The sequence below is a fragment of the Mustelus asterias genome, chromosome 17 (genome assembly GCF_964213995.1).
Source record: "Mustelus asterias chromosome 17, sMusAst1.hap1.1, whole genome shotgun sequence".
Classification (NCBI taxonomy): Eukaryota; Metazoa; Chordata; class Chondrichthyes; order Carcharhiniformes; family Triakidae; genus Mustelus; species Mustelus asterias.
This window is the reverse complement of record NC_135817.1, coordinates 33,482,652-33,506,026: the sequence shown is the minus strand read 5'-3', so window position 1 is coordinate 33,506,026 and position 23,375 is coordinate 33,482,652. Positions and strand designations below refer to the sequence as shown.

At 41.2% G+C, this 23,375-nt stretch overlaps 1 protein-coding gene across 13 annotated transcripts in view; it reads right to left on the bottom strand.

Annotated features, from left to right (window-relative positions):
• Positions 1 to 23,375, bottom strand: part of LOC144506416 (dystrophin-like) — a 1,861,003-nt gene that overhangs the window by 1,085,706 nt on the left and 751,922 nt on the right. For all 13 annotated transcript variants that reach the window (XM_078232507.1, XM_078232503.1, XM_078232508.1 and 10 more), the window contains 4 exons: positions 23,012 to 23,113; positions 21,165 to 21,272; positions 18,827 to 19,006; positions 9,365 to 9,537 (listed from right to left, as the gene is read on the bottom strand). In XM_078232507.1, the coding sequence (XP_078088633.1) occupies positions 9,365 to 9,537; positions 18,827 to 19,006; positions 21,165 to 21,272; positions 23,012 to 23,113 (563 nt within the window). The remainder of the gene's footprint in view (positions 1 to 9,364; positions 9,538 to 18,826; positions 19,007 to 21,164; positions 21,273 to 23,011; positions 23,114 to 23,375) is intronic.

The following is a 23,375-nucleotide window of genomic DNA, read 5'->3' as shown; positions in this document are numbered from 1 at the left end:
TCTGATGGCCAATGCCTCAGCTTCCATTGTAGCATGAACCAAAGCCACTCAATGTCTGTGCATTGCAGTGGTCTTCCAGAGTGAAGTCATACAAGGTCAGCTTGTTACCAACATAGGTGCAGAGACGTGTGCACCAATGGGCTTGCATTGCATTATAAAAGTCCAGCAATCTGCACCCTATCACAATTCAGCTGCTACCTAGGAATAGTGGCAGTGACACTCTCCTCTCTCAGAATGACATCATCCTCTTGCCACTATCATTCACCAGTGCCCTTGCTTTTACTGTCAACTAGCCAGCCTAGACCGCTGTCACCCATGCCAAGGGGGTGCAGTCTGAAGACGAGTCAACCTGGAACAAAAGCTGGTTCAAATCATCCTGCAAGGCCATCTGCCACCAAAAGTCAGCAAACTTGCATCAGCCATGTTTGCAGTGGAGTAGTTGTATCAAAGAACTAATACTGGCAAAGGCACACAGATGGCATGCACTCAGGGAATTCACAGCCGATTGGTTGACTTTTGTGTGGAATATTGAATGGATTGGTTCATAAATTTGGTTTGGAATGTTTTGGGATGGGTTCATTTCAAGCATTGTGACCATGAGGACACCATGATGGTCAGCAACAGAAGTAAGCTGCAGGATTGTTGGTAAATGGGGAACTATGCTTGCATTTACTAGTATGGAAGTCAGCAGAGTCATTCTAGGAAAAACTGTGCAAGCATGTTGGTTGACTTCTTCTTCTCCTCCTGCTAATTTTCCTTTTCTCTTCGCTGTTTGCCATATACCCGCTGACAGGCAGGCATGTTGCGCATGATAGCGAGGTTGTGCAACATGTAGATCAACACAAGTCTTGACACCAGCTCCACTGAGTACTGCAGGGTTGCTCCACAGTGATCCACAGTGATGAGTGGAAGTATTGATTAAGCACCCCATGGTCCATTCATTTTGATTTCATTATATTGATGCTGCTCAGATGTGCATGAATTGCACACTTGAATCATGAGCCACATAGTTAGTGGATAACCTTTGTTGCCCAATCGTCATCCTCTGGTTTGCTGTGCTGGTTCAAATGTAGGCAATGGAGTAGACCGCCACAGAACGTAAGCATAATGATTGCCACTAGGGTACCAGGGTGTGAACTGCAAAACATTATGCACTAACTGGAGCGTGAGGGAGTGGAATCCTTTCTGATTCATCTCAGAACTGGTGTGCAATACTGGAAAAAATAACCTACATGCAGTCAATGTCACTCTGCATCATGGGGAAGCCTGAAATCCTCATGTAGCCACATGATCAGTTTTATATTTCTCTGGCAAGAGAGAATGAAACATATTCAGCTCGCTTTGATTACAGAGACTCCGTGACCTCCCTTAAGCTACAATGGATGGAAAATTGGGAAAAGTTGCAAATATCACTTGATCTAGCCTGGAAGGAGCCCAATGCATGGAGGTTCATGGTCACAGTGCATTTTGCAGCTACCTGGAATGAAGTTCTAGCCCTGCTCTGAATCTGCAGTTCTTGTTACAACAGGTGTGAGATTTCAGTGAACAACTCCTTAGGTGATGCAGAGACATTTGACACACTGTTCCTTGATGAGGCTGAGGTAGGAGAATTGTTCCCAAAGACCGTGGGTGGATATGGCCTCCTGCTGAATGCCGTTGTCTTCCTCCTCCAGTGGCTTACTCCCCTTTTGTGTAATCTCTATTCATCCTCCTTTCCCTGCTCAAACCAATGGGATTCCAAACTACTGTGCCCATTGATGGAACAAATGGATGGAGCAGAATCCATGAAATCAGGAGCAAGTTCATCACCGATTGCCACACCACCTCCTGCCGACATCAGTACCTTAAACTGCTGTACCAACCTCCAAACACTTTACAAACTTAGCAACAGTTGGTACGAAAATATAAACCACAGACGTGAAAGTAGTTGATAATCCCTTTAAATAAAACTGGCCGGGGAGGTCCTTACTGCTGCAGAATACATTTTCAGCTGCGTGTGGTTAAGAGAGTTTAGTGCAGTTATCTGAAATGTTGAGCTTCAAAATGGCAGTTTTGGCACCTATCCAGCATTACATGCTGACCGATGTTATGAACAACCTACTCACCCTTCCCGTGCAGGTATTAATGCCTTACTGAAAATGGTATTCAGCATGATTGCAGCTGAAGCATGCACATGCTGCGGATGCCATTTTGGAACCTTAACAGTGCCCGTAGTGTTGAAAATATGGGCGCTACGCAAACAAATTTTGCCACAGTAAGTTTTAGCAATATGACTAGAGGGAAAAATCCCATTACCTATGGCTAATGTTATTTTTATTCCCTATTTATCTGCCCCTTTCATATTTGCATAGTTAAACAGACTTGGATTGATGCAGGGAGTGCACTTGCAGTGTGAGCAGGAAACCACACATGAATGAAAGTTGTAAGAAATAGAGGGACAAAAATTGCGAAAATCTTTGGAAAGGCTCGAAGAATTCAACCCATTACCATTCAGCATTTGGCAACAAAATACGGGGAGGAGTCTTTGGCAAGCATCTTTTTTCCATTACCCTTGAAGAATCAATCCTATTTGTTGTAGGGCTGCAGGTAATCAGCATGATTAACGCACTCCATTATTCAGCACCTGTTAAATTGCTGAACCAATAATTGTTTTCATTTTCATTTCACCAAAGTGCATGCACTTCAAATGATTTTGTGGGGGAATATAATAGGCTTGCAGTTTAAAATGCTCATGTCAACTTTCTGCCAATACCCCAAAGCTTGAGCATAATCCAAGTAATTCTCAATACTTCTCACAGATATTTCCTAAACAACACAAAAAATAAAATCAGCTTGCGGTTAAGAACAGGCAATGGACAGATTGTGTAAAGAGAGAAAAGGCAATAGAAGAATGAGCATAAATTGAGACTGATATTTCATTCAAATTATATGCAAATATGTCAGAATTGGAGAGGATTTGACCTCGGTGGAGTCGAGGAGATTATTGAAATAGAGGTGAGGTCAGAGAGTAATTTGAAAAGAAGGATGAGAATTTTGAAAAGGGGGTATTGCTTAACCAGGAGTCAATGTAGTTTTTAAGGCTAAATGTTTATTTATCAGTGTCACAAGTAGGCTTACATTAACACTGCAATGAAGTTACTGTGAAGATTCCCTAGTCGCCTTACTTCAGCACCACCTCCGGCACCTGGTGGGGTACACTGAGGGAGAATTTAGCATGGCCAATGCACCTAACCAAAATGTCTTTCAGACTGTGGGAGGAAACTGCAGCACCCAGAGGAAACCCATGCAGACATGAGGAGAATGTGCAGATTCTGCACAGACAGTGACCCAAGCTGGGAATTGATCCTGGGTCGCTGGTGCTGTGAGGCAGCAGTGCTAACCACTGTGCCACCATGCCGCCCTTGATCAGCGTATATAGAGATGATGGGTGATTGGATGAAAGTTAGGAAATGGACAGCAGAGTTTTGGATGTACTTAGGTTTATCAAGGTTTGAAGCTGGGAAGTTGACCAGCTGAGCCTCATGTAGTCAAAATCTAGAGGTGACAAAGACATGATTGAGGGTCTTAGGAGCAGCTTGGCTGAGGCAGCAGCTGAGTTGGGTAGTGTTACAGAGCTGGAAGTCGGCGGTCTTGGCGATGGCCTGGATAGGTGGTCAGAAGTTCATTTTGGTATCAAATACAACACCATGAGAGCGGATGGTCACATTCAGCTTCTGAGAATTGTCAGAGGGATGAAGTGAGAAAGGACGATGGCTTTTGATTTCCCTGCATTTATTTGGAGTCAGTTTCTGCGCATCCACAAGCAGTGTAACAAAGTAGAGACAGTGGAAGGGTGGGCAGAGGTGGTGCTGAAGTAAGGCTGGGTATCAGCAGTATATGTGTGGAACCTGACATTTTGTTTCTTCATGACGTCATGTTGATAAGAAATCTTAATTGAATTGAAATCACGATTTATATTGTCTGCTCTTTCCCTGAAAAATTATGGAATTGCTCACCTTCCTCAATCATTCCCTCCTCCTACAATCTTTAGGTTTTTAAAACCCAAGTTTATTCTCATCTAATCACTGCTTCATGATTTACTTCATTTTCCCCTTTCAGTCTTGGTACTATTCTACATTATGGAGCTAGGTCTCTCACCTTATGATCTCAATTAGAATAAGTGCTGTTCGACTGGAAAGAGCAGTAATTAAAGAACACCTCTAATTTAATTGGAAAGGATTATCATCAACTTTGACACACCTTTGATTTTCTTTTACATTTTTCTTTAAACATTAAGTGCCAATGGCATCATCAGGAAGACGGTTACTAAATCCAGGAGTATGAGAAGAAGGAACTAAATGATGCACAGCTGAACTTCCGCACCTCGGAGTTAATCAGACTGTTTGTTAGCTGATGTTAATTTTCTCTTCTCACACAAGTGGAATGAGTAAATCGTTTAGGACAGTATCAACAGTAATTTTATCAGGACTCAACACAAGTGTACATGTTAAACAAAGGAAAGGCGAAAAATCCGACATGCATTCAAATTTACGCTCAGCAGCAATTAAGGATGGAATGTTCCTAGGCTGGTGGAAGTAGGTTTGGCAGTGAGTAAATTGCCGAAAATAATGTCAGGTTGGAATCCTGACATGGACTGCCCTATTCCGCCTTTAGGCCTGTAGCCTTGTATGCTATGGCATTTCAAGTGCTCATCTAAATACTTTTTAAATGTTGAGACGGTTCCCGCCTCTACCACTCCTTCAAGTAGTGAGTTCCAGATTCTCCTACCCTCTGGATGACAAAGTTTTTCCTCACATCTCCGATGAACCTCCTGCCCATTACCTTGAATCTATGCTCCCTGACTCTTCTGCTCAGGGGAAAAGTTCCTTCTTATCCACCCTGTCTATACCCCTCATAATTTTAGACACCTCAGTCAGGTCCCCTCAACCTCCACATCATGACTATTCCGCCTTTCCCAGGATTGGACTGGGAAAGCAGCGGGGCATCCCCTTGGCTGAGGTGCAAAGCCAACTGAAGTACTTTGAAAGGCAACTGGGAGAGAATAGGTGCACAAATTCCCTCTTCCACCAACCATGCAGGCATTCCACACTGTAACCCAGCAGGTTGGAGAAGGCGACTGCACAGCAGAAAGAAATTCCTTAATGAAACGGACAAGCTGGGAAGAGTCGGCACATGGCTACATCCTGGGAACACCAGCCAGCAGTAAGTACTTTGGGCTGTGGTTGTTTTCCTTGGAGCAGAGAAGGTTGAGGGGACCTGACTGAGGTGTCTAAAATTATGAGGGGTATAGACAGGGTGGATAAGAAGGAACTTTTCCCCTGAGCAGAAGAGTCAGGGAGCATAGATTCAAGGTAATGGGCAGGAGGTTCATCGGAGATGTGAGGAAAAACTTTGTCATCCAGAGGGTAGGAGAATCTGGAACTCACTACTTGAAGGAGTGGTAGAGGCGGGAACCGTCTCAACATTTAAAAAGTATTTAGATGAGCACTTGAAATGCCATAGCATACAAGGCTACAGGCCTAGTGCTGTAAAATGGAATTAGGTTAGATAGGAGCTTGATGGCTGGCATGGACACGATGGGCCAAAGGGCCTCTTTCTGTGCAGTATAACTCTATGCGTGTGATCTTACTGGCTCGCTACGCTGGTTGATTAGCTGGTGGTTGGCTGGTAAGCGTGCGTACAAGGCCAAGAATATGGTTTGCGCCAGGGGCAGCTCTGCATGGCGGTTGCAGGGGGAAGGAAGGGAGAGAACTCTGTAGAGGGGTGGGGTTCTGCATGGGGGAGGCAAGAGGAAGGGCTCTGCATTAGGGGGAGCTCTGCAGTGGGGGGAGCTCTGCAGACAAGGGGTTGATCGGCGGGGGGTATGCAAAAGGGGGCGGGGGTGATCAACAGCGGGGTTTTCAGTGGGAGGTGATTGGCAGGTGGTGGGGTGGGAGACCGGCACTGGAGGGGGGGGTGTGAGGGGGCATGCAGGGTGGGCTGCGGAGGCGGTTGAGATAGGGGGACTCACTGGGAGGATCCCAGTGCCGGTGACCTGCATTGCCACTGGGGGAGGGGCGGAATGTTACACTGCCGCCGATGATCGGTAAGGGGAGGTGGGGGCGCAATGTCCATGGTGGGGGGCAGGGGGGAGAGGGGTTTCCTGGGAGTTCAGGGTGCCTATGCAATGGCACCTCAAGCAGTCTGCAGCCGGCTTCACCAATTAGCTTAGGCTCCACCCCTCCTCCAAACTGGTGAGAATCACACTTCTGTACAAAAAAGTGTCATAAAATTGCATTTTCAAACTCACCCAAAAAAACAGGTCTGAAACTCTCCCGCTTTCTCACTTGTTCGGCAATTAGAATTTTTTTTTTGATTGCGCCCTATGACTCTAAACACATTTCTCTTCTTTTCCTCTCTTGTTCTTTTTGCCAATTATTTTTAATCTATTCTAACTCTTGTTACTGTCCCACTTGCTGGAGAAGGTAGTTTCCCCCTAATCATTGTATCAAAACACCACATAAATTTGAATTCCTCTGTTTGAGCTCCTTGTAGTCTTTACTGCTCCAAGGAGAACCATCCCAACTTCTGCACACTCTCCACATAATTGAAGTTGCTCAGCCCTGGTATCATTCTGGTAAAACTTTTCTGCACCCTCTACAATGTTGTGACATCTTTCCTAAAGTGTGATGCTCAGAATTGTACACTGTCCATCAGCTAAGGCTAATCAGAAATTTATGAAGGTTCAGCATGAATTCATTGCTTTTGTATTCACTGCCTCTATTTTGAAAGCCAAAAAACCCAGAGACTTTCTTAACAGCTTTCTCAACTTGTTGCTGCCACCTATATTTGTGAATATGTACTCCCAAAGCCCTTTGTTTTTTAATGCCTACAAATGCAACCACTTAGATTATAATGTCTCTTCGTGTTGTTTTCTTCCCCCAAAGTTCACCACGTCACATTGTTGACATTCTATTGCATCTGCCATGTGATTGTCCATTTCATTATTCCACCTGTATTCTCCGAAACACTGCTTGTATTACATTTTGAAACTGTAGTTCTTCATCCGTAGTGACTACAGTGTGTACCATCAGCATGATGCACCACAGCAACTCACCAAAGCTCCTTCCATAGTACTTTCCAAATCTGAGACATCTACCACCGAGGAGGACAGGTGCAACAGGTGCATGGTTCCCCTCCAAGCCACACATCATCCTGACTTGGGACTACATCACTGTTCCTTCACTGTTGTTGGATCATAATCCTGGAATTCCCTTTCTAACAGCACTGAATGTCCCTACACTCCATGGACTGCAGAATTCCAGGTGACTCACCACCACCTCGGGCAATTAGAGATGGGTAATAAATGCTGGGCTAGTGACGCTCACATCCGTGAAAGAAAAGAAGCAAGTGCAGGGTTTTGGGTTGGGCCCTCAACTTTGGGGTCAAATGGGGGTTCTGACACTGCACAGTGTCAGGAACAGGCACTGGCATTGATTTTCCCTAAACTGGCCAATTCATGGACAGAGAACATACTCGCTGTAATGGGCTCTTAAAGCTGGAGGGCCAAGAGAAGGGTGATCAGCACAGAGCAAGTTGCAATCTGCCATTGCAAGTAAGGGAGCAACAGGACACCTCCATCTTGAGGCCCCCTCTCAGCAACTTTAAAAATAAAAACAGCATTAAAAAGACCCAACTGTCAAGCCACCATCATGGAGGAGAAACCCCTCCATAGAGTGACCTGTGTCTATAACTGTAGCCAGGTAGGATAAAAGGACCTCAAAGTTTGCCTGGAATGCTGGCCAGTCGGCTCTGATTGCCCATAAGCTTGCCTTAATTGGCTACTTGCTGCTTGCAGATGGGTAGCCCTTTAATCATCAATTCCATCTCCAAGACAATGGTCAAGGAGTGAGATAGTACCAGCAAACTGGCCTGCCACTAAGCAGTGCAAAGTTTCACGCTCGCCTGCCACTGTTCCCATATTCAGGCAAATGTTCTGCCATAAGTCATTTATGTACAAGATAATCAATGGTTCTAATAGCTGGACTCTACAGCATACATCCCTCCAGTCAGAAAAATTGATGTTCACCACTATTCCTCAACCAATTTCAAACCCGAGTAAGCACCACCTCTTTAATGGCATGTGCTTCTATTTTTCAAATAGGTCTGCTACCAGGAACTTTATCATATGCCTTTTAAAAGTTCATTGCAATACCTTTATCAACCCTCTCTGTTACTTCAATAAAGTTAGTCAGATGCAATTTTCCTTTAATACTTGCTGTCTGTCCCTTCTTAATTCATGCTTCTCCAAGTGAGAATTAATTTTGTCCTTGACAGTGGTCTTTTGTAGTTTCCTCACTGACATTAGACTGAATGGCCTACAGTTATCAGATTTATTCTTCCTTCCTTTTCTGAACAGGGATGTAACATTTGCAATTCTCCAGTCCCCTGGCACCACTTCAATATCCAAGGAGGATTGAAAGACTGTGGTTAGAGCTTTTGCTGTCTCCATCTGAGTCTCCCACAGCTACCTCGCACACATCCCATCTGGACTGGGTGGCTTGTTAATCTTGAGTGATGCCAACCTATTTAGCACATCCTTTTCAGCCATTTTTATCCGACTCAACACCCCGACTCTCCCTTTTCTACTCTGACATTAACTTCATCTTTTTCTTTAGTGAAGACAGGCGCAGAGTACCAACTCCACCATGCCCTCCACTGCCATAAGGTTTCCCTTTTGTCTCTATAATCAGTCCTACCATTCCTTACTCTATTTCCTTACAGCTTATTTATTTATAAAATATTTTTGTGTTCTCTTTTAAGTTACCTGCTAATCTTTTCTAGTGTCTTTTTTCTCTTCTGATCTCATTTCTCAATTTTTCTCTGCACACTCTGTTTCTCCCTGATTTTTGGACTATTATTCTGTACCTGACTTTATTATTAATTAAGTGTATGGCAGGATAAATTATCACACAGTAATACATCAAAATTATGGTGTAGAAACATGAATGGTGGTGGCACAATGCTCTTCTATTATTTCCCTGATGAATGTATAAAATAGCAACCTGACATGAGTGATAATAATTTAAAACACTAGATGGAGATCTGGCTCCTATTAATTGAAGCACAGAGCATACACCCACTGTTTATTCTATGGGAGCAGGCACAGGTAGGCTTCAAGATACCATTATAAGACATATCAAAATTCATTCTAATTTATTTTGTACAATGAGTGTGTGTGTGATGATTTAAATAACTAACAATTCTGGAAAATGTATAAATTATAGTAGAGAACAGTATAGTTCCACATATGGCATTAAAATAATTTTTCTCCTTTACTGACAAGAATGTTAACATAATACCTTCACATTGTTCTTTAACTCACCTCTTCCTGAGCTCAGAGTCCAAAAGGACTTGCCTCTTCTTAGGAGGAGGGGGTGGAGGAAGTTCCTCTTTCTGCGCTACCGAAATTTTTTCTTTGGTGGTAACCATGGTTACAGTTTCCATTAGCATGGTCTGTGTTAATGACGTCTGAGTTGTGGTGACAGACTGCGACATCTGAGGGAAGTATTAAGACAAGAAGTCACAGACTGCTGGAGTGACTTCAATAGCAATTGTTTAAAGTCTGGAAAGAAAACAGTGAAAGAGACTGCTCCAGTCGGATCTTAATCTGACCTTCACAATATAACAATGCATGATTCTATCAAACAAAAATATTTAATCCAAATCACCCTATGGGCAAACACTGATTAGAATGAAAAAGAATCTAGCATACAAAATGACATGCCAGTAAATACAGTAATTTAATGGCAAGCTCAAGAATATTCATTAAAACATAAATAAAGAGCATGAGGGCAGCAATGCACACACAAGCCTATCAAACCAGTCCAGTTTATTCCAATTGAGATTCTATAAAGTAAATTCACAATGCAGTCAGGACATGTCATACCTATGTCAGTTCTATGCTGCACATTTCCCCCCTGAACAGCAACCTTCCTAATGAAACCTACAATAAATTTTGCATTCACTCTGTCTAGTGGCAGTTTGTTCCAGACATTCAGAACTCAACAAAAAGTGTTTCAAATCATCTTTGCCTTACAATCAGCTCATCTATGTCAGTTTTGCGTTTATTCTGCTGAAGAACATACAGCTTTCAGAAGAGTTTACATTTATATTTCACCTTTAATGTATCGAACACCTCAGGGTACTTCACAGGAAGGTGCAAGAAAAACAAAACCAGCCAAGAAGAAGGAGAGTTTAGGAGGGATTATAAAACCATAAGACATAGGAGCAGGAGTATGCCATTCAGCTCTTGGAGTCTGCTCTGCAGTTAATGAGATCACGACTGATCACATATGATAATCCTCAGCTCCATTTTCCAACCTTACCCCATAACCCTTGTTTTCCTTACTGATTAAAAAATCTGTCTATCTCAGCCTCCAACATACTTAGTGACCCAGCCTCTACAGCTCACTGTGATAAAGAATTCCATAGATTCACTGCCTCACAGAAGAAATTCCTCCTCATCTCTATCTTAAATGGGCAACCCCTGACTCAGAGTATGCTCTCTGGTGTTAGACTCTCCCACGAGGGAAAACAACCTTTCAGCATCTACCCTGTCAAACCCCCTGAGAATCTTTTGTCTCGATAAGTCATCTCTCATTCTTCTGAACTCCAATGAATACAGGTCCAACCTACTCAACTTATCCTCATAAGAAAAACGCTCCATACCCAAATCAACCTAGTGAACCCTCTCTAGACTGACTCCAACGCCAGTATATCTTTCTACGGATAAGGGGATCAGATCAAGCTAGTTTCCTTAATTAATTAGCTTCTATGTGGCTATTTAGGCCCCAGGGTGAAAGTAAGAAGGTAAATGATGCTTGCAGTTAAACGTTAAATGCAAGTATAAACAATACAGGATTATTTCAAAATTAAAAGTTGTCAATGCCTAACTTTTTTACAGCTATTTTTACAATCCTACTGTCACTATAGAGTTCATTGCTTCTACAGAGTGTATAATGGGTAACATTGGGGCAATAAGGAGTGGGTATATGTTGGGAGGTCATGAGAGTCAATAAGGATCTTTTGGGGGCATACCTTCGCATTCAGACATGAGGGGCCAAAGGAGTTGTTTGGGGCATAAGGGTGGGTAGGAGGCATGAGGTGACACGAATGGGCATGAAGAGTGTGTGGAGGTACGAGGGGTGAAAACTTGGGTCCTTTCTGTTTCTATTTTAACTGGGGCAAAGCCGGTGGCGGGATCTTCTGGCCCTGCCATTTTCAATGGGATTTCTTGTTGAATACACCCTTCACCCCTGTGAAACCTGTAGCGGGGATACACTGTCGACAGGACCAGAAAACTCTGCCAGCAAGAACGGCCAGGAAGTTCTGGCCACTGTGTCTTACTATGTATAAACTGGCTGCCACATTATTCAACAATAGTGGCTCGACTTCATTGGATGTAAATTGATTTTGGACGTCCTGAGGATATAATAAGGTTCAATATAAATGCAGTTCATTCTTTGCTTCTGTTGACTCTGGCTATTGACCTATGTTAGTTCCCAGTGAAGTAACGTTTAGATTTGAAATTCTCATCTTTGTTTACAAAGCTATTCATAGCCTTTCTCCACTCTATCTCTGTAATCTCCTTTATTCTGCAAGACATCTGCATTCATCTAATTGGGGATGCACATGTCGTCATGTGCATCCCCAATTTTAGTTGCTCTGCCACAGATGATCATGCCTTTAGTTGTCTAGGCCCCAAACTCTGGAATACCTTGCTTATACCTCTTCATCTCATTTTCCTCATTTAATATACTCCTTAAAACCTAACTCTTTGACCAAGTTTTTGGCCACAAGTCCTTAAGTCTCCATTAGTGGCTCAATATCTAAATTTGTTTTATAATGCCGCTGTAAAGTACCTTGAGATGTGTCACTGTGTTAAATATACAATATAAATATAAGGTATTGGTGTTGTAATGAGTTCCAACATTCAGTCGAATGAAGTTCAACACTCATATGTTCAGGATTATTTCCCAGCTTCCAGCACCTGCTTCATTTGTAGAAGATTATTTTGATGAGATATTGTAAACTGTTTTTTGTTTAAAACAACATGCCACTTTTTCTTCTTGGCCCAGATGAATTGCTGGAAAACACTGGCAAGCATGAAGGCTACAAAAACACATTAATATACACTGGCACACTCATGTGATGCTATCAAAGTACTATTGTTAATATTTAATAACATTGCTTTCTTCTGGACTCATCTTAGCAACTCCAATAAAGATTCTGCAGCTGCTCCTCATTTATTAATATCTATTGACTTAATCAGAGAACTACATATAAGATTTCTGAAGCAAAATGAAAACTGGAAATGAAACAGCAAAGCAAAAGTAATATCTTTTGTAATACTCTGAAGGGTACTTTCGTGCTTGCATTAAAGCTTTCCAAGTGTTCGCTAATCAAGCAACATTAGGTCCCCAGCAGCCTGTTCACCAAATAGGAACAAAAGTCAACCGGCATGTCAAATACTACCACTTAGAGGGTCATCTGCTTACCTTATTCCACATGCAGTTTTTATTATAGACTTGTTTATCTGCTAAACTGCAGAAACTATATGTGACAACTCTGGATGCATTTATAGATGTTTCAAGATAATCCAATTTATAAAGATTATGAACGGCACATTAAGAATGCTACTTGCTTGGTTACCATTTAACTGTAATTTTCCCTGTATAATAGAGGGAGGGGCAAACATGGTTTTATGTATAGTAAAGTTGCATATCATTGCTCTAGGGACTGCATTACAGCATTCAAAAATGACAAATGCAGTTCCTCAAAATAGGTACAACACCAAGCGCAAAACTTGATTAAAACCATAGCATCAGTACAACAATTGATCAGTCTTAACCACAGTGCATTAAGCAGAGTTTTTAATCCTGCAGTCATTTTTTGAAAGACTGTTACCAACCAGCCAATTTTAGGAATCACAAAATAGCTGTCAAATTGAAAATAATGCATGAAATCTTCTTAAACACATTTAGGATAGAAAATGGAAAGGCTATTTCATGCAGCTTTAAAAAGGTGTCATTACTGATGTCATAGCTTGGGTAGATTTTATTAAAATATGTTTATGTATGTCAAAATGGACTGACGCCGACTTTTTACTTTTGGAAATCATGACACAATAGTTATTTTATAATCTAAAGCTGTCTGTGAGCACAGTTAAAGGAAATAAAAAGAAATAGTGAATTTGGTAATGAAAACTGCAGAGTTCAAATGCATTCTAAATTGAATTCAACTGTGCTTCCGTGAGAAAGCATTTTTTATGTCAGATTCCACCATTCTACTACAGAGTGGCCCTTCTATTTATGAATTTGATTCATGGGACGCAAGTTATCTCAAAAAAGTGGAACAATCCTAGTACTCCCAAATAACCAGCAATGTAATCACAAGGCAGGTTTCCTTAAAACAAAACTATCTATTTGTTTACAAGAATCTCCTATTTATTGTATAACAGCTCTGACGAAGGGTCGTCCTGACTTAAAACGTTAGCTCAAATCTCTCTCCACAGATGCACAAACCAGTTCATGGTTCTGTCAGAAGTAGATAACAGGTCAGCTACACATTATTGATCCTCCTTGATTTTCTTTACCCTTTTTTGAGCCTATACCTGACTTAATATAAATGGAAGCTTTCTGCCGGTCATAACAAAGGTCCAAAGGAAAAAAGGTCCTCTTCATGTTTATGATGTTCTCTGCATTCCACAGTAAAATGTTATCCTGTTGTGGAACATGTCAGGTATGTATAATCAGAAAGTTGGCATAAATAGATCTTTTTCTGGTTAGCAGGATGTGATGAACGGTGTACCACAGGGACCATTGCTGGGACCTCAACTTTTAACAACTGACATAAATTACTTTGATGAAAGGTGAAGGTAAGAAAATAAATTGTGAAAAATGATGTAGAGAGGCTAGAAAGAGACAAAGATAGGTTAAGTGAGTAGGCAAAAATCTGGCAAATGTTGCATAATGTGGGCAAATGTGAACTTGTCCATTTTGGCAGGAAGAATAAAAGGGGAGCTCATTATCTAAATGGTGAGAGATCGCAAAGCTCTGAGGTGCAGATGAATCTGGGTGTTCTATTGCACGAATCACAAAAGACTAGTATAGAGATACAGCAATAACTAGGAAAGCTAATAGAATCTTATAGTTTATTGTTGGGGGATCTGATTACAAAAGAGGAGGTTATGCTTCAGCTATACAGGGCATTAATGAGACCACCACCAGAAACCTCCGACCTCGCCCACAGCTGGGATTCTCCGATGCCATTGCAGCGAATGGAGTTTTGGCTGAGTGCCAAATTCTCCATTCTCGCTGGCAGCGGGATGTGAATGAATGAGGTTGGAGAATCCCGCCCCACATCTGGAGTGTTGCATATCGTATTGGTCTCCTTATTTAAGGAAATATATAAATGTGTTAAAAGCAGTTCAGAGAAGGTTTACTTCATTAATATTAGGAATGGGCAGGTTGTCTTATAAGGAAAGGTTGGACAGGTTAGATTTGTATCCATTACAGTTTAGAAGAGTAAAAGATGACTTAATTGAAACCTTTAAGACCCTGAGGGGTATTGATAGGTGGATATGGAGAGGATGTTTCCTCTTGTTGGAGAATCTAGAACGAGGGCTCACTTTTTAAAAATTCAGGGTCACTCATTTCAGACAGAGATGAGGACAGATTTCTTTTTCTTGGAGGGTTTTGTCTCTCCGGAACTTTCTTCCTCAAAAGGCAGTAGAAGCAAATTCTTTGAACATTTTTAAGGCAGAGCTAGATAGATTCTTGATTAATAAAGGGGTGAAAGGTTATCAGGGGTAGGCAGGAACGTGGGGCTGAGAATTCAAGCAAATCAGCCATGATTTTATTGAATAGCGGAGCAGCTCAAAGGGCCGAGTGGCCTGTTCCTGCTCCTAACTCATTTGTTTGTACGCACGTTTGCTTGTTTACATGTCTGTTTAATGCTGCTAATTCAGACCCCACTGAACTACCACAGGCCCCATTCAGCTCATTCAGATACGATTCGCGGAAATGAACTCGTATGATGTCCTAATCATCTACGATCAAAATTCATGACACCTAGGGGAGTAATCAGTTGCAAGGTGTGATATTTGGGTATAAATCAAATTAATTTTATTCTACTGCACAGTCATTTCATAGCTTACACATGTAATTCAAAAAATGGCCTGAAACATAAGATAAAACTTAATAGACTGCTCTGTTAAAGGATTATCACTGTACCGTGATTTACATCACTGCTGACAGTTTCCTACAGAACTAGTTCCATCCCATGAGATACCAATGGCTGCAGCAAGGAATAGAACAACTAGGCCAAAACTGCCTTCTCTGTTATCTAGGTCACACAGAGAGCCCCCTGTATGAACTGCAGTTCACTTACAATCCTGGCACACACACACTAAAATACATACTTTAAGCTTTAACATTTTTAAACTCAGCAACATGGAAATAATAAAACTAAAGATTTCCGTTTATATAGCACCTTTCATGACCACAAGATGACCCAAAACACTTCACTGTCAATTAAGGATCTTTGAAGTGTCGTCACATTTGGAGTGTAGAGATAACAATAGACAGATTGCACAAGGCAAGGTCTGAAACAGCAATATGATAATGTAGTGATATTCATTGTGGGATAAATATTGGCCAGGACAGAGCATTATTTTTCTACTCTTCTTTGTGCAGTATAATGGAATCGTTTAGGTTCACCAGGAAGGGCAGTCAGTCTCTGACATCCCACCAGACAGACAGCACAGCACTGCCTCAGTACTGCATAGATATGTAACCTGCTAATGCAAATTAGTAAACCATGTGGGAAAGGTAAATTTGGAAATTTACTCTAAATTTAAGAGCAAACGAAGCATACACAGGTTCAAACTTGGAAACAACTACTGTAGGATCAAAAGATCAGGAAGTTCTTCATTCAAAGAGTGAAGTGGTTCAAGTTAGGGTCATCTGGCATGAAGGAGTTATCTTATGAGGAAAAGTTGAACAGGTTGGGCCTATATCCGCTGGAGTTTAGAAGAATGAGAGATGATCTTATTGAAACATATATAAAAAAATATTGAGGGGACTTGACAGGTGGATGCTGAAAGGATGTTTCTGCTTATGGGAGAGACTAAAACTAGGGGACACAATTTAAAAATCTCCCATTTAAGGTGGAGATGAGGAGATGATTTTTCTCTCGGAGGGTCATAAGTCTGTGGAATCTTCTTTCCCAGAGAGCACTGGAGGCTGGAATATTTTTACGGCTGAATTAGATAGATTCAGACAAGGGTGGAGGGATTAGACAGAAATGTAGAGTTGAGTCTAGAATCAGCTCAGCCATGACCTCATGAAGTGGCGGAGCAGGCACAAGGAGCAAAGTGGCCTTCTCCTGCTCCTAATTCATATATTCCACATATGTTCATATGAGTGATCAATATATGGAATGGGATTCAGGGTGGTGTACCAGAGGCAAAAGCTGTGCGATATTTTCAGCGGCAAACAATTGAAAGCTGCAATAGGGAAGGAGGGACCATTCGGGTAATTCTGTATGGATGAATTAAGATAGGCTGAATTGCAGTCCTCCTCTGTAATTATTTTGACATTGTGTAAAGGAGGAGGACACATTAGGTGAAGCCACTAACAGTGGCTTTTACAATTAGTATATTCATGTCAACTCCCAAATTGACACCAAATGGAGAATTCCATTCAGAAAGTCCACAAAAAGAATTATTGTGTGAATTCACAACTCAGGATGGTGTAGTAGGAATTACGCTCTCAGATTTTGAACCTGGCACATTGTTGAAGCTGAATAAAATTAACTCGACATCTTTTTTTTATTATTTCACGGGATGTGGAAATCACTGGCTGGGCCAACATTTATTGTCCATCCCTAACCACCCTTGGACTGAAAGGCTTGCTATAGGCCATTTGAAAGGGTATTTATGAACCAACCACATTGCTGTGGATCTGGAGTCACATGTTGACCAGACCAAGTACGTTGGCAGATATCCTTCCCTGTAAGTCTGATAGGCTTTTAAAACAATTGTTGTTAGTTGTCTTGGTCATCATTACTGAGAGCATCTTTATATTCCAGATTTATCAATTGAATACATTAGTGGTTTTTATGCCAATCAACAATGATTTAATGGTCACCATTAGACTTTTAATTCCAGATTTTTATTGAATTTAAATTTCACCATATGGTGTGGTAGGATTCGAACTTGGGTCCCCAGAGAATTACCTTGCCTTTGACAAGGTACCACATGGTAGGTTGTTGCATGAAGTTAAATCTCACGGGATCCAGGGTGAAGTATCTAAATGGATGCAAAATTGGCTTCTTGTAGAGTGTTGTTTTTCAAACTGAAGGCCTGTGACCAGCAGTGTGCCTCAGGGTTCAGTGCTGGGCCCACTGTTATTTGTCATTTATATTAATGATTTGGATGAGAATATAGGGGGCATGGTTAGTAAGTTTGCAGACGACACCAAGATTGGTGGCATGGTGGACAGTGAGGAAGGTTATCTCCAATTGCAGCAGGATCCTGATCAATTGGGCCAGTGGGCTGACGAATGGCAGATGGAGTTTAACTTAGACAAATGCGAGGTAATGCATTTTGGTAGACTGAACCAGGGCAGGACTTACTCAGTTAATGGTAGGGCATTGGGAAGAGTTACAGAACATAGAGATCTAGGGGGTACATGTTCATAGCTCCTTGAAAGTGGAGTTACAGGTGGACAGAGTGGTGAAGAAGGCATTCAGCATGCTTGGTTTCATCAGTCAGAACATTGAATACAGGAGTTGAGACGTCTTGTTGAAGTTGTACAAGACATTGGTAAGGCCACACTTGGAATACTGTGTGCAGTTCTGGTCACCCTATTATAGAAAGGATGTTATTAAACTAGAAAGAGTGCAGAAAAGATTTACTAGGATGCTACCGGGACTTGATGGATTGAGTTATAAGGAGAGGCTGAATAGATTGGGACTTTTGTCTCTGGAGCGTAGGAGGCTGAGGGGTGACCTTATAGAGGTCTATAAAATAATGGGAGGCATAGACAAGTAGATAGTCAATATCTTTTCCCAAAGGTAGGGGAGTCTAAAACGAGAGGGCATAGGTTTAAGGTGAGAGGGGAGAGATACAAAAGTGTCCAGAGGGGCAATTTTTTCACACAGAGGGTGGTGAGTGTCTGGAACAAGCTGCCAGCGGTAGTAGTAGAGGCAGGTACAATTTTATCTTTTAAAAAGCATTTAGATAGTTACATGGGTACGATGGGAATAGAGGGATATGGGCCAAATGCGGGCAATTGGGATTAGTTTAGGGTTTTTTTTTAAAAAAGGGCGGCATGGACAAGTTGGGCTGAAGGGCCTGTTTCCATGCTGTAAACCTCTATGACTCTGGATTACTAGTCTAGTGAAAATACCACTATGTCACCACCTCTTCTGGAATGCTTATAACTAAAACTTTGAATAAAAAGTTCCTCACACTTTCATGAGCACAAAACTGATAAAACATACAATTGCTTTTAATGTCAGGAAATCTAAAATCACGCCCTCCAGCAAGCATTGATGCCCACTGGCAAATTTAATTAGCAAAGTAGAAATAACGTAACTACCTAAACAACTTTTTGGGATGGATAAGCCTGTCTTGGTTACTGATCTAAGCTGACTGAATAGCAATAAAAGATGCATATAATGGGTTGATTAGCAGAAGTGAAGAATAAAACTGACTCAAGAAACTGAATCGCAGTGGCACAGCTTTGTGTTTACGTTCTGTTGACAATCAGTTAATTACCTGCTTGGAGTTGTTTTCCAATTTCTGTACAAGATCATCCCAACGCTGAGCAAATTCCTCAAGCCTTGCCTGTAACTTCTGAGCTACAACCTTATTTTTCAATGTCATGAGGAGATCCTGACAGAGGGCACAAAGTTTATCCATGATCTGTCGTTTCATCTCCAGCTCTCCTTTCAGCATCTGTTGATCAGGAAAAGGAGGAACTAAGAGGGCAACCAACCAAAGTATGGACTACAATACTTGTCAAACATGCAATACCCCAAGACTAACTGAGAATGTTGCATTTCTTTAGTTCTGCAGTGAACTCTAATTTCTCATAAGGTACAAATAATTTAATAAAATTAAAAAGTTGTCATTGAACTTTCCAGTCAAAACTGGATTTATTGTACTTGACAGTTAAGGTAAACTAATTATGCTTATATAGATATAAAAACTGTCCAAATTCCAGAACACTTCCATGACATTCAAAGTAACTTTTGCCTTTGAGAGTTCGTGCCTATTAATTGCATTGTTTAGAAAACCGACAGTAACCAAAATGAACATGTTCTTGTCCAAAGCAGCAGGCTTTGCCCCACACCAATCTGTCTGCTGACAGGAGGAAACTGTTAAAGCTGAGTTCTGAGGCAAAAGAAGTCACAATATTTTTCTCCACTCTCCCAAAGCTCTGGCCTTTACATAATTTAAGGATCCAGAGGCCTATTATATTTTTACCCAAGTGCTCATTCATCATGGGGTGTGAATGCATTCTGGTCCCTACCAATTAGATGGCTACATTATGGAGCTGCCTTTGACCTAGTTATTCCCCAGTTGGAATAACTCTCCCAGCACCTTTGGCAGTGATGAAATAGCAAGAAGAAAAAAAGTATAAAGATCATCCCATATCTGTGGAGTCAAAATAATGTTACAGAGTATGGGGAGAAGAAAAAGTACAGAGTGAAACAGGAGTATGGTGAGGCAGTGCTGAGTAACACTAATCAAAAATAAATCTGACAGCCACTCCGGGACATTAACATTCGAGTCTGTGAAAGGCTGCACTAACAATATCCCTCATGATTCAAGATCTGCCTCACTTATTTAGGAGTAAGAAACCTTTCCTGACTGACCTTTTCGGGTGTTTTTTTTTCCAAATCAAATCAAGTTTAAAGCTCTTCTCAAGCAAGGTTTATGCCTGAAGCAGCAGCCTGCTTGCACTTTATCAATGGATGCTGTTTGTCCTGCTGACTGTCTCCCATGTTTTCTGACTTTGTTTGAGACTATTTTGCCTTTATTAGGCATCCAAAAACATGAGTAGGCCAATGTACACAACAGATTTCAACATTCTAATCCCCTCCAAAGGTGTCAAATGGAAAACAGCAGCAACAGAATGGCCATAATACAATGCGGCCGGGCTCGATTGGGGAGGAAGTCATGCCCTTGGTGGCTCGTCGGTTTGGCGAATCCAGCAGTCCTGGCATTGCCAAGTGTGATTTAGTGGGTGCTGCTGGGACTGCAAGCAGGCCTAAGAAGAAGGCCCAATGGATCCTGGAGCAAGGCAAGTCCAGAGTCCTGGCGGGAAGGGTTTGTGCAGTTTAGGGAGCTGGGCAGGGATGTGAAGGTAGTGTTTTTATCAGTACTATCTTAGGGGAGCTGCCCCTTATGTGTAATGGCCACCCTCTGAAAATAGTACCCCTTCTTTCCCATGCTTTAAAAAAGTTTTCTTTTTAACTGACGGCCTGCCCGCTCCCGCTAGACTGCTCACACCAACCACATTATGGTGTTGGCAATGTATTATCGGGGTCAACTGGCTTGTTATGGTCAGCACCTACCTATCTCCCCCCATCATATGGGGGTGAGACTGGAGGTGGGCAGGAAAGTGCTGGGAGCTCCACCTTATTTTACATGCCCTCCTCCAAAAACGCACCCACTGGGGCATTTAAAATCAAGTCTAATTCATTTGTAAACAATATATCTCAAGACCTAAAAGATGGATTTCAGCAAAACGTGGTACACAGATAGGCTAAGGCCCAAGGAAGAATTGATTAGTTTTTGGCGAAGCTACAGATCCAGATCCTGAAACGTTTTTTAAAGGATCCATTAATATTGGCAGATAGGGCAAATTGATTCTTTTTTCAAAGAATATTGTTTGAAATGTCGTTGATTCTTTTAGAATGTTGTAGATTGTCTCAGCTGCTGTGGTGGAATTTGTCACTGCTGTCAGAGTTTTCAGAGCAGTTTGTTGAATGTGGATTGGCCTGAAGCCAAATCAGGAATGCAGATATTCAATACAATGCTATCTGCATACTTGATAATTAATTGATTACATTAATGAAAATCTACTTTCAACAGCTATCACACTCACTGCTAGCTTTCTCAAATTAGCGACCATCTCATTCTGGTCTTTGAAACCAGTTGTCTGAACCTTATTCACTGATTCCTCCTTCTCCGTCAGCCATGTATCGAAAAGGCACTGGAACAAACAGGAATGTTTACATGAATAACATTGATCTTCAAACCAAGGAGGTTAAAATGAAACAGCAATAATTAATAAATCAGACTTGTTTCTAATAGCACATGCAAAAGCTGTATCAAGCCAGCAATCTTTAACATTTTATTTAAGAAAGCCTTCATGGAAATGAAGATTCTTTGTGATAAAGTAAAATGGAATATGGTACCAATATTTTATATTGAGTAAGCATGTTGAGCTCCAAGAGTGTAACTGTGGTTTGTTACTCACTGGTTTCCATTGATCAGACAGTTACTAGGATGAGGTGTTCAGCGAAAGGAAATCACATTCCTGCTTATTCAGAGAGTATGTTTCATATAGCAGAAAACTATAGTTCCAGTTTCTATAACCATGTCAAATAAACAATAAATTCCCAGCACTTTAGCTTTATTTATCCCTGAGAAAAGGATTGGAACTATGCACCAGCACAAACCCAGAAGAATTGGGAACATATTCCAAATATTATAAATTCATAGTGATTTGGCATTGCTATGCTGTCATGAGCATGGGAACAAATTATATATGATGGCTATATTAATTTGTTTCTCTAAGCAGTGATATGACCAGAGTTCTGAATATCTTTGCACCATTATCAGCCCATGGCATATGTTTATTTTTTGTTTGGGCCAAAGGAATAAGGAACAGAATAATCTTGCATTAATACAGCACCACAATTATGTTTCTCAAAAAATCTCAAGACAGCTTTATTGATAATGATTAACTGTGAACTGAATTAATTGCAATTATTGGCAAACATGGTTACAATTTGGTATTTAATAAGACGCCAAAAACATCACGGAGATTAATGATCAGTTGAATTGTCTTCTGTGGAGTTGGTTGGTGTAGAAATATTGTCCATGATGCCAGAAAACTCCCTGCTGTTCTTTAAGTAATGCTGTGGGTGGATGGATGAAAGCTTTACCATTCAAATATAATAGGGGTACTGCTTCACCATTCTAATTTGCTGGGCGTACTGCTCTACCATTCAAATGTAATAGGAGGTACTGCTTTACCATTCTATTGTAATAGAGGTACTGCTTTACCATTCTATTGTAATAGAGGTACTGCTTTACCATTCTATTGTAATAGGCATACTGCTCTACCATTCTAATGTAATGGGATACTGCTTTACCATTTTATTGTGACACGCATACTGCTCTACCAGTCTAATGTAATAGGGATACTGCTTAACCATTCTATTGTGATAGGCATGCTGCTCTACCATTCTAATGTAATAGGGGTGCTGCTCTACCATTCTAATGTATAGGCATACTGCTCAACCATCCTAATGTAATAGGTGTACTGTTCAATTGTCCTAATGTTATATACATACTGTTTTACCATCCTAATGTAACAGGGGTACTACCATTCACTCATTGGAGTGATGATCATGGATTGACAGCTACCTTCCAATTTACTGCCATATAATTTGAGAGTCATTACCAGGGGAAAACTAAAAGGTTGTCATATAAGATCTTGTTACATTGTGTTATCATTGGAAAGCAGAGTCAGATGGAGCATAGTATTATATCTACCATGATCAAAAACAGCTTATGGTTAGTGACAGATGTAAGAGGTTGACCACAGCCAATATGAAGAAACGTGGTCATTTCAAGATGTTTTGACATGAATTCTTTACCAGCAATCTACTTCAATGGGAACTAAAGCTGTATATTTGAAAGGTAATTGACAGTGTGAGCTACCTGTTCTTCAGTGAAGTACTGCCATTTGAAAAGAATCTCTTGCAACAGTACCCAGCGCTCCTCAGTCCATTTACATATAGCTGCCCATCTCTCTCCAAGAATCTGCAACACAAACAGATTATAGAAAATCATTAGAAAATGAATATTTCATCGTTAAGGTGTTGCCCCAAGTCTCAGAGTCTCCAATTTAAACAAAATTCAATTACAAATGCCATTAAGGCCTCAAATTTGCTCTGTTGTTTTGGAGGACTCAGCCATAAACTCTTGACAGCACTCCACCAGAACTGGCAAATACTCTGCCTTCACCTGGATCCATCATCACTCAGCTTTCTGTGGAAATTTTCAGGTGTCTCATTCAGGGCAC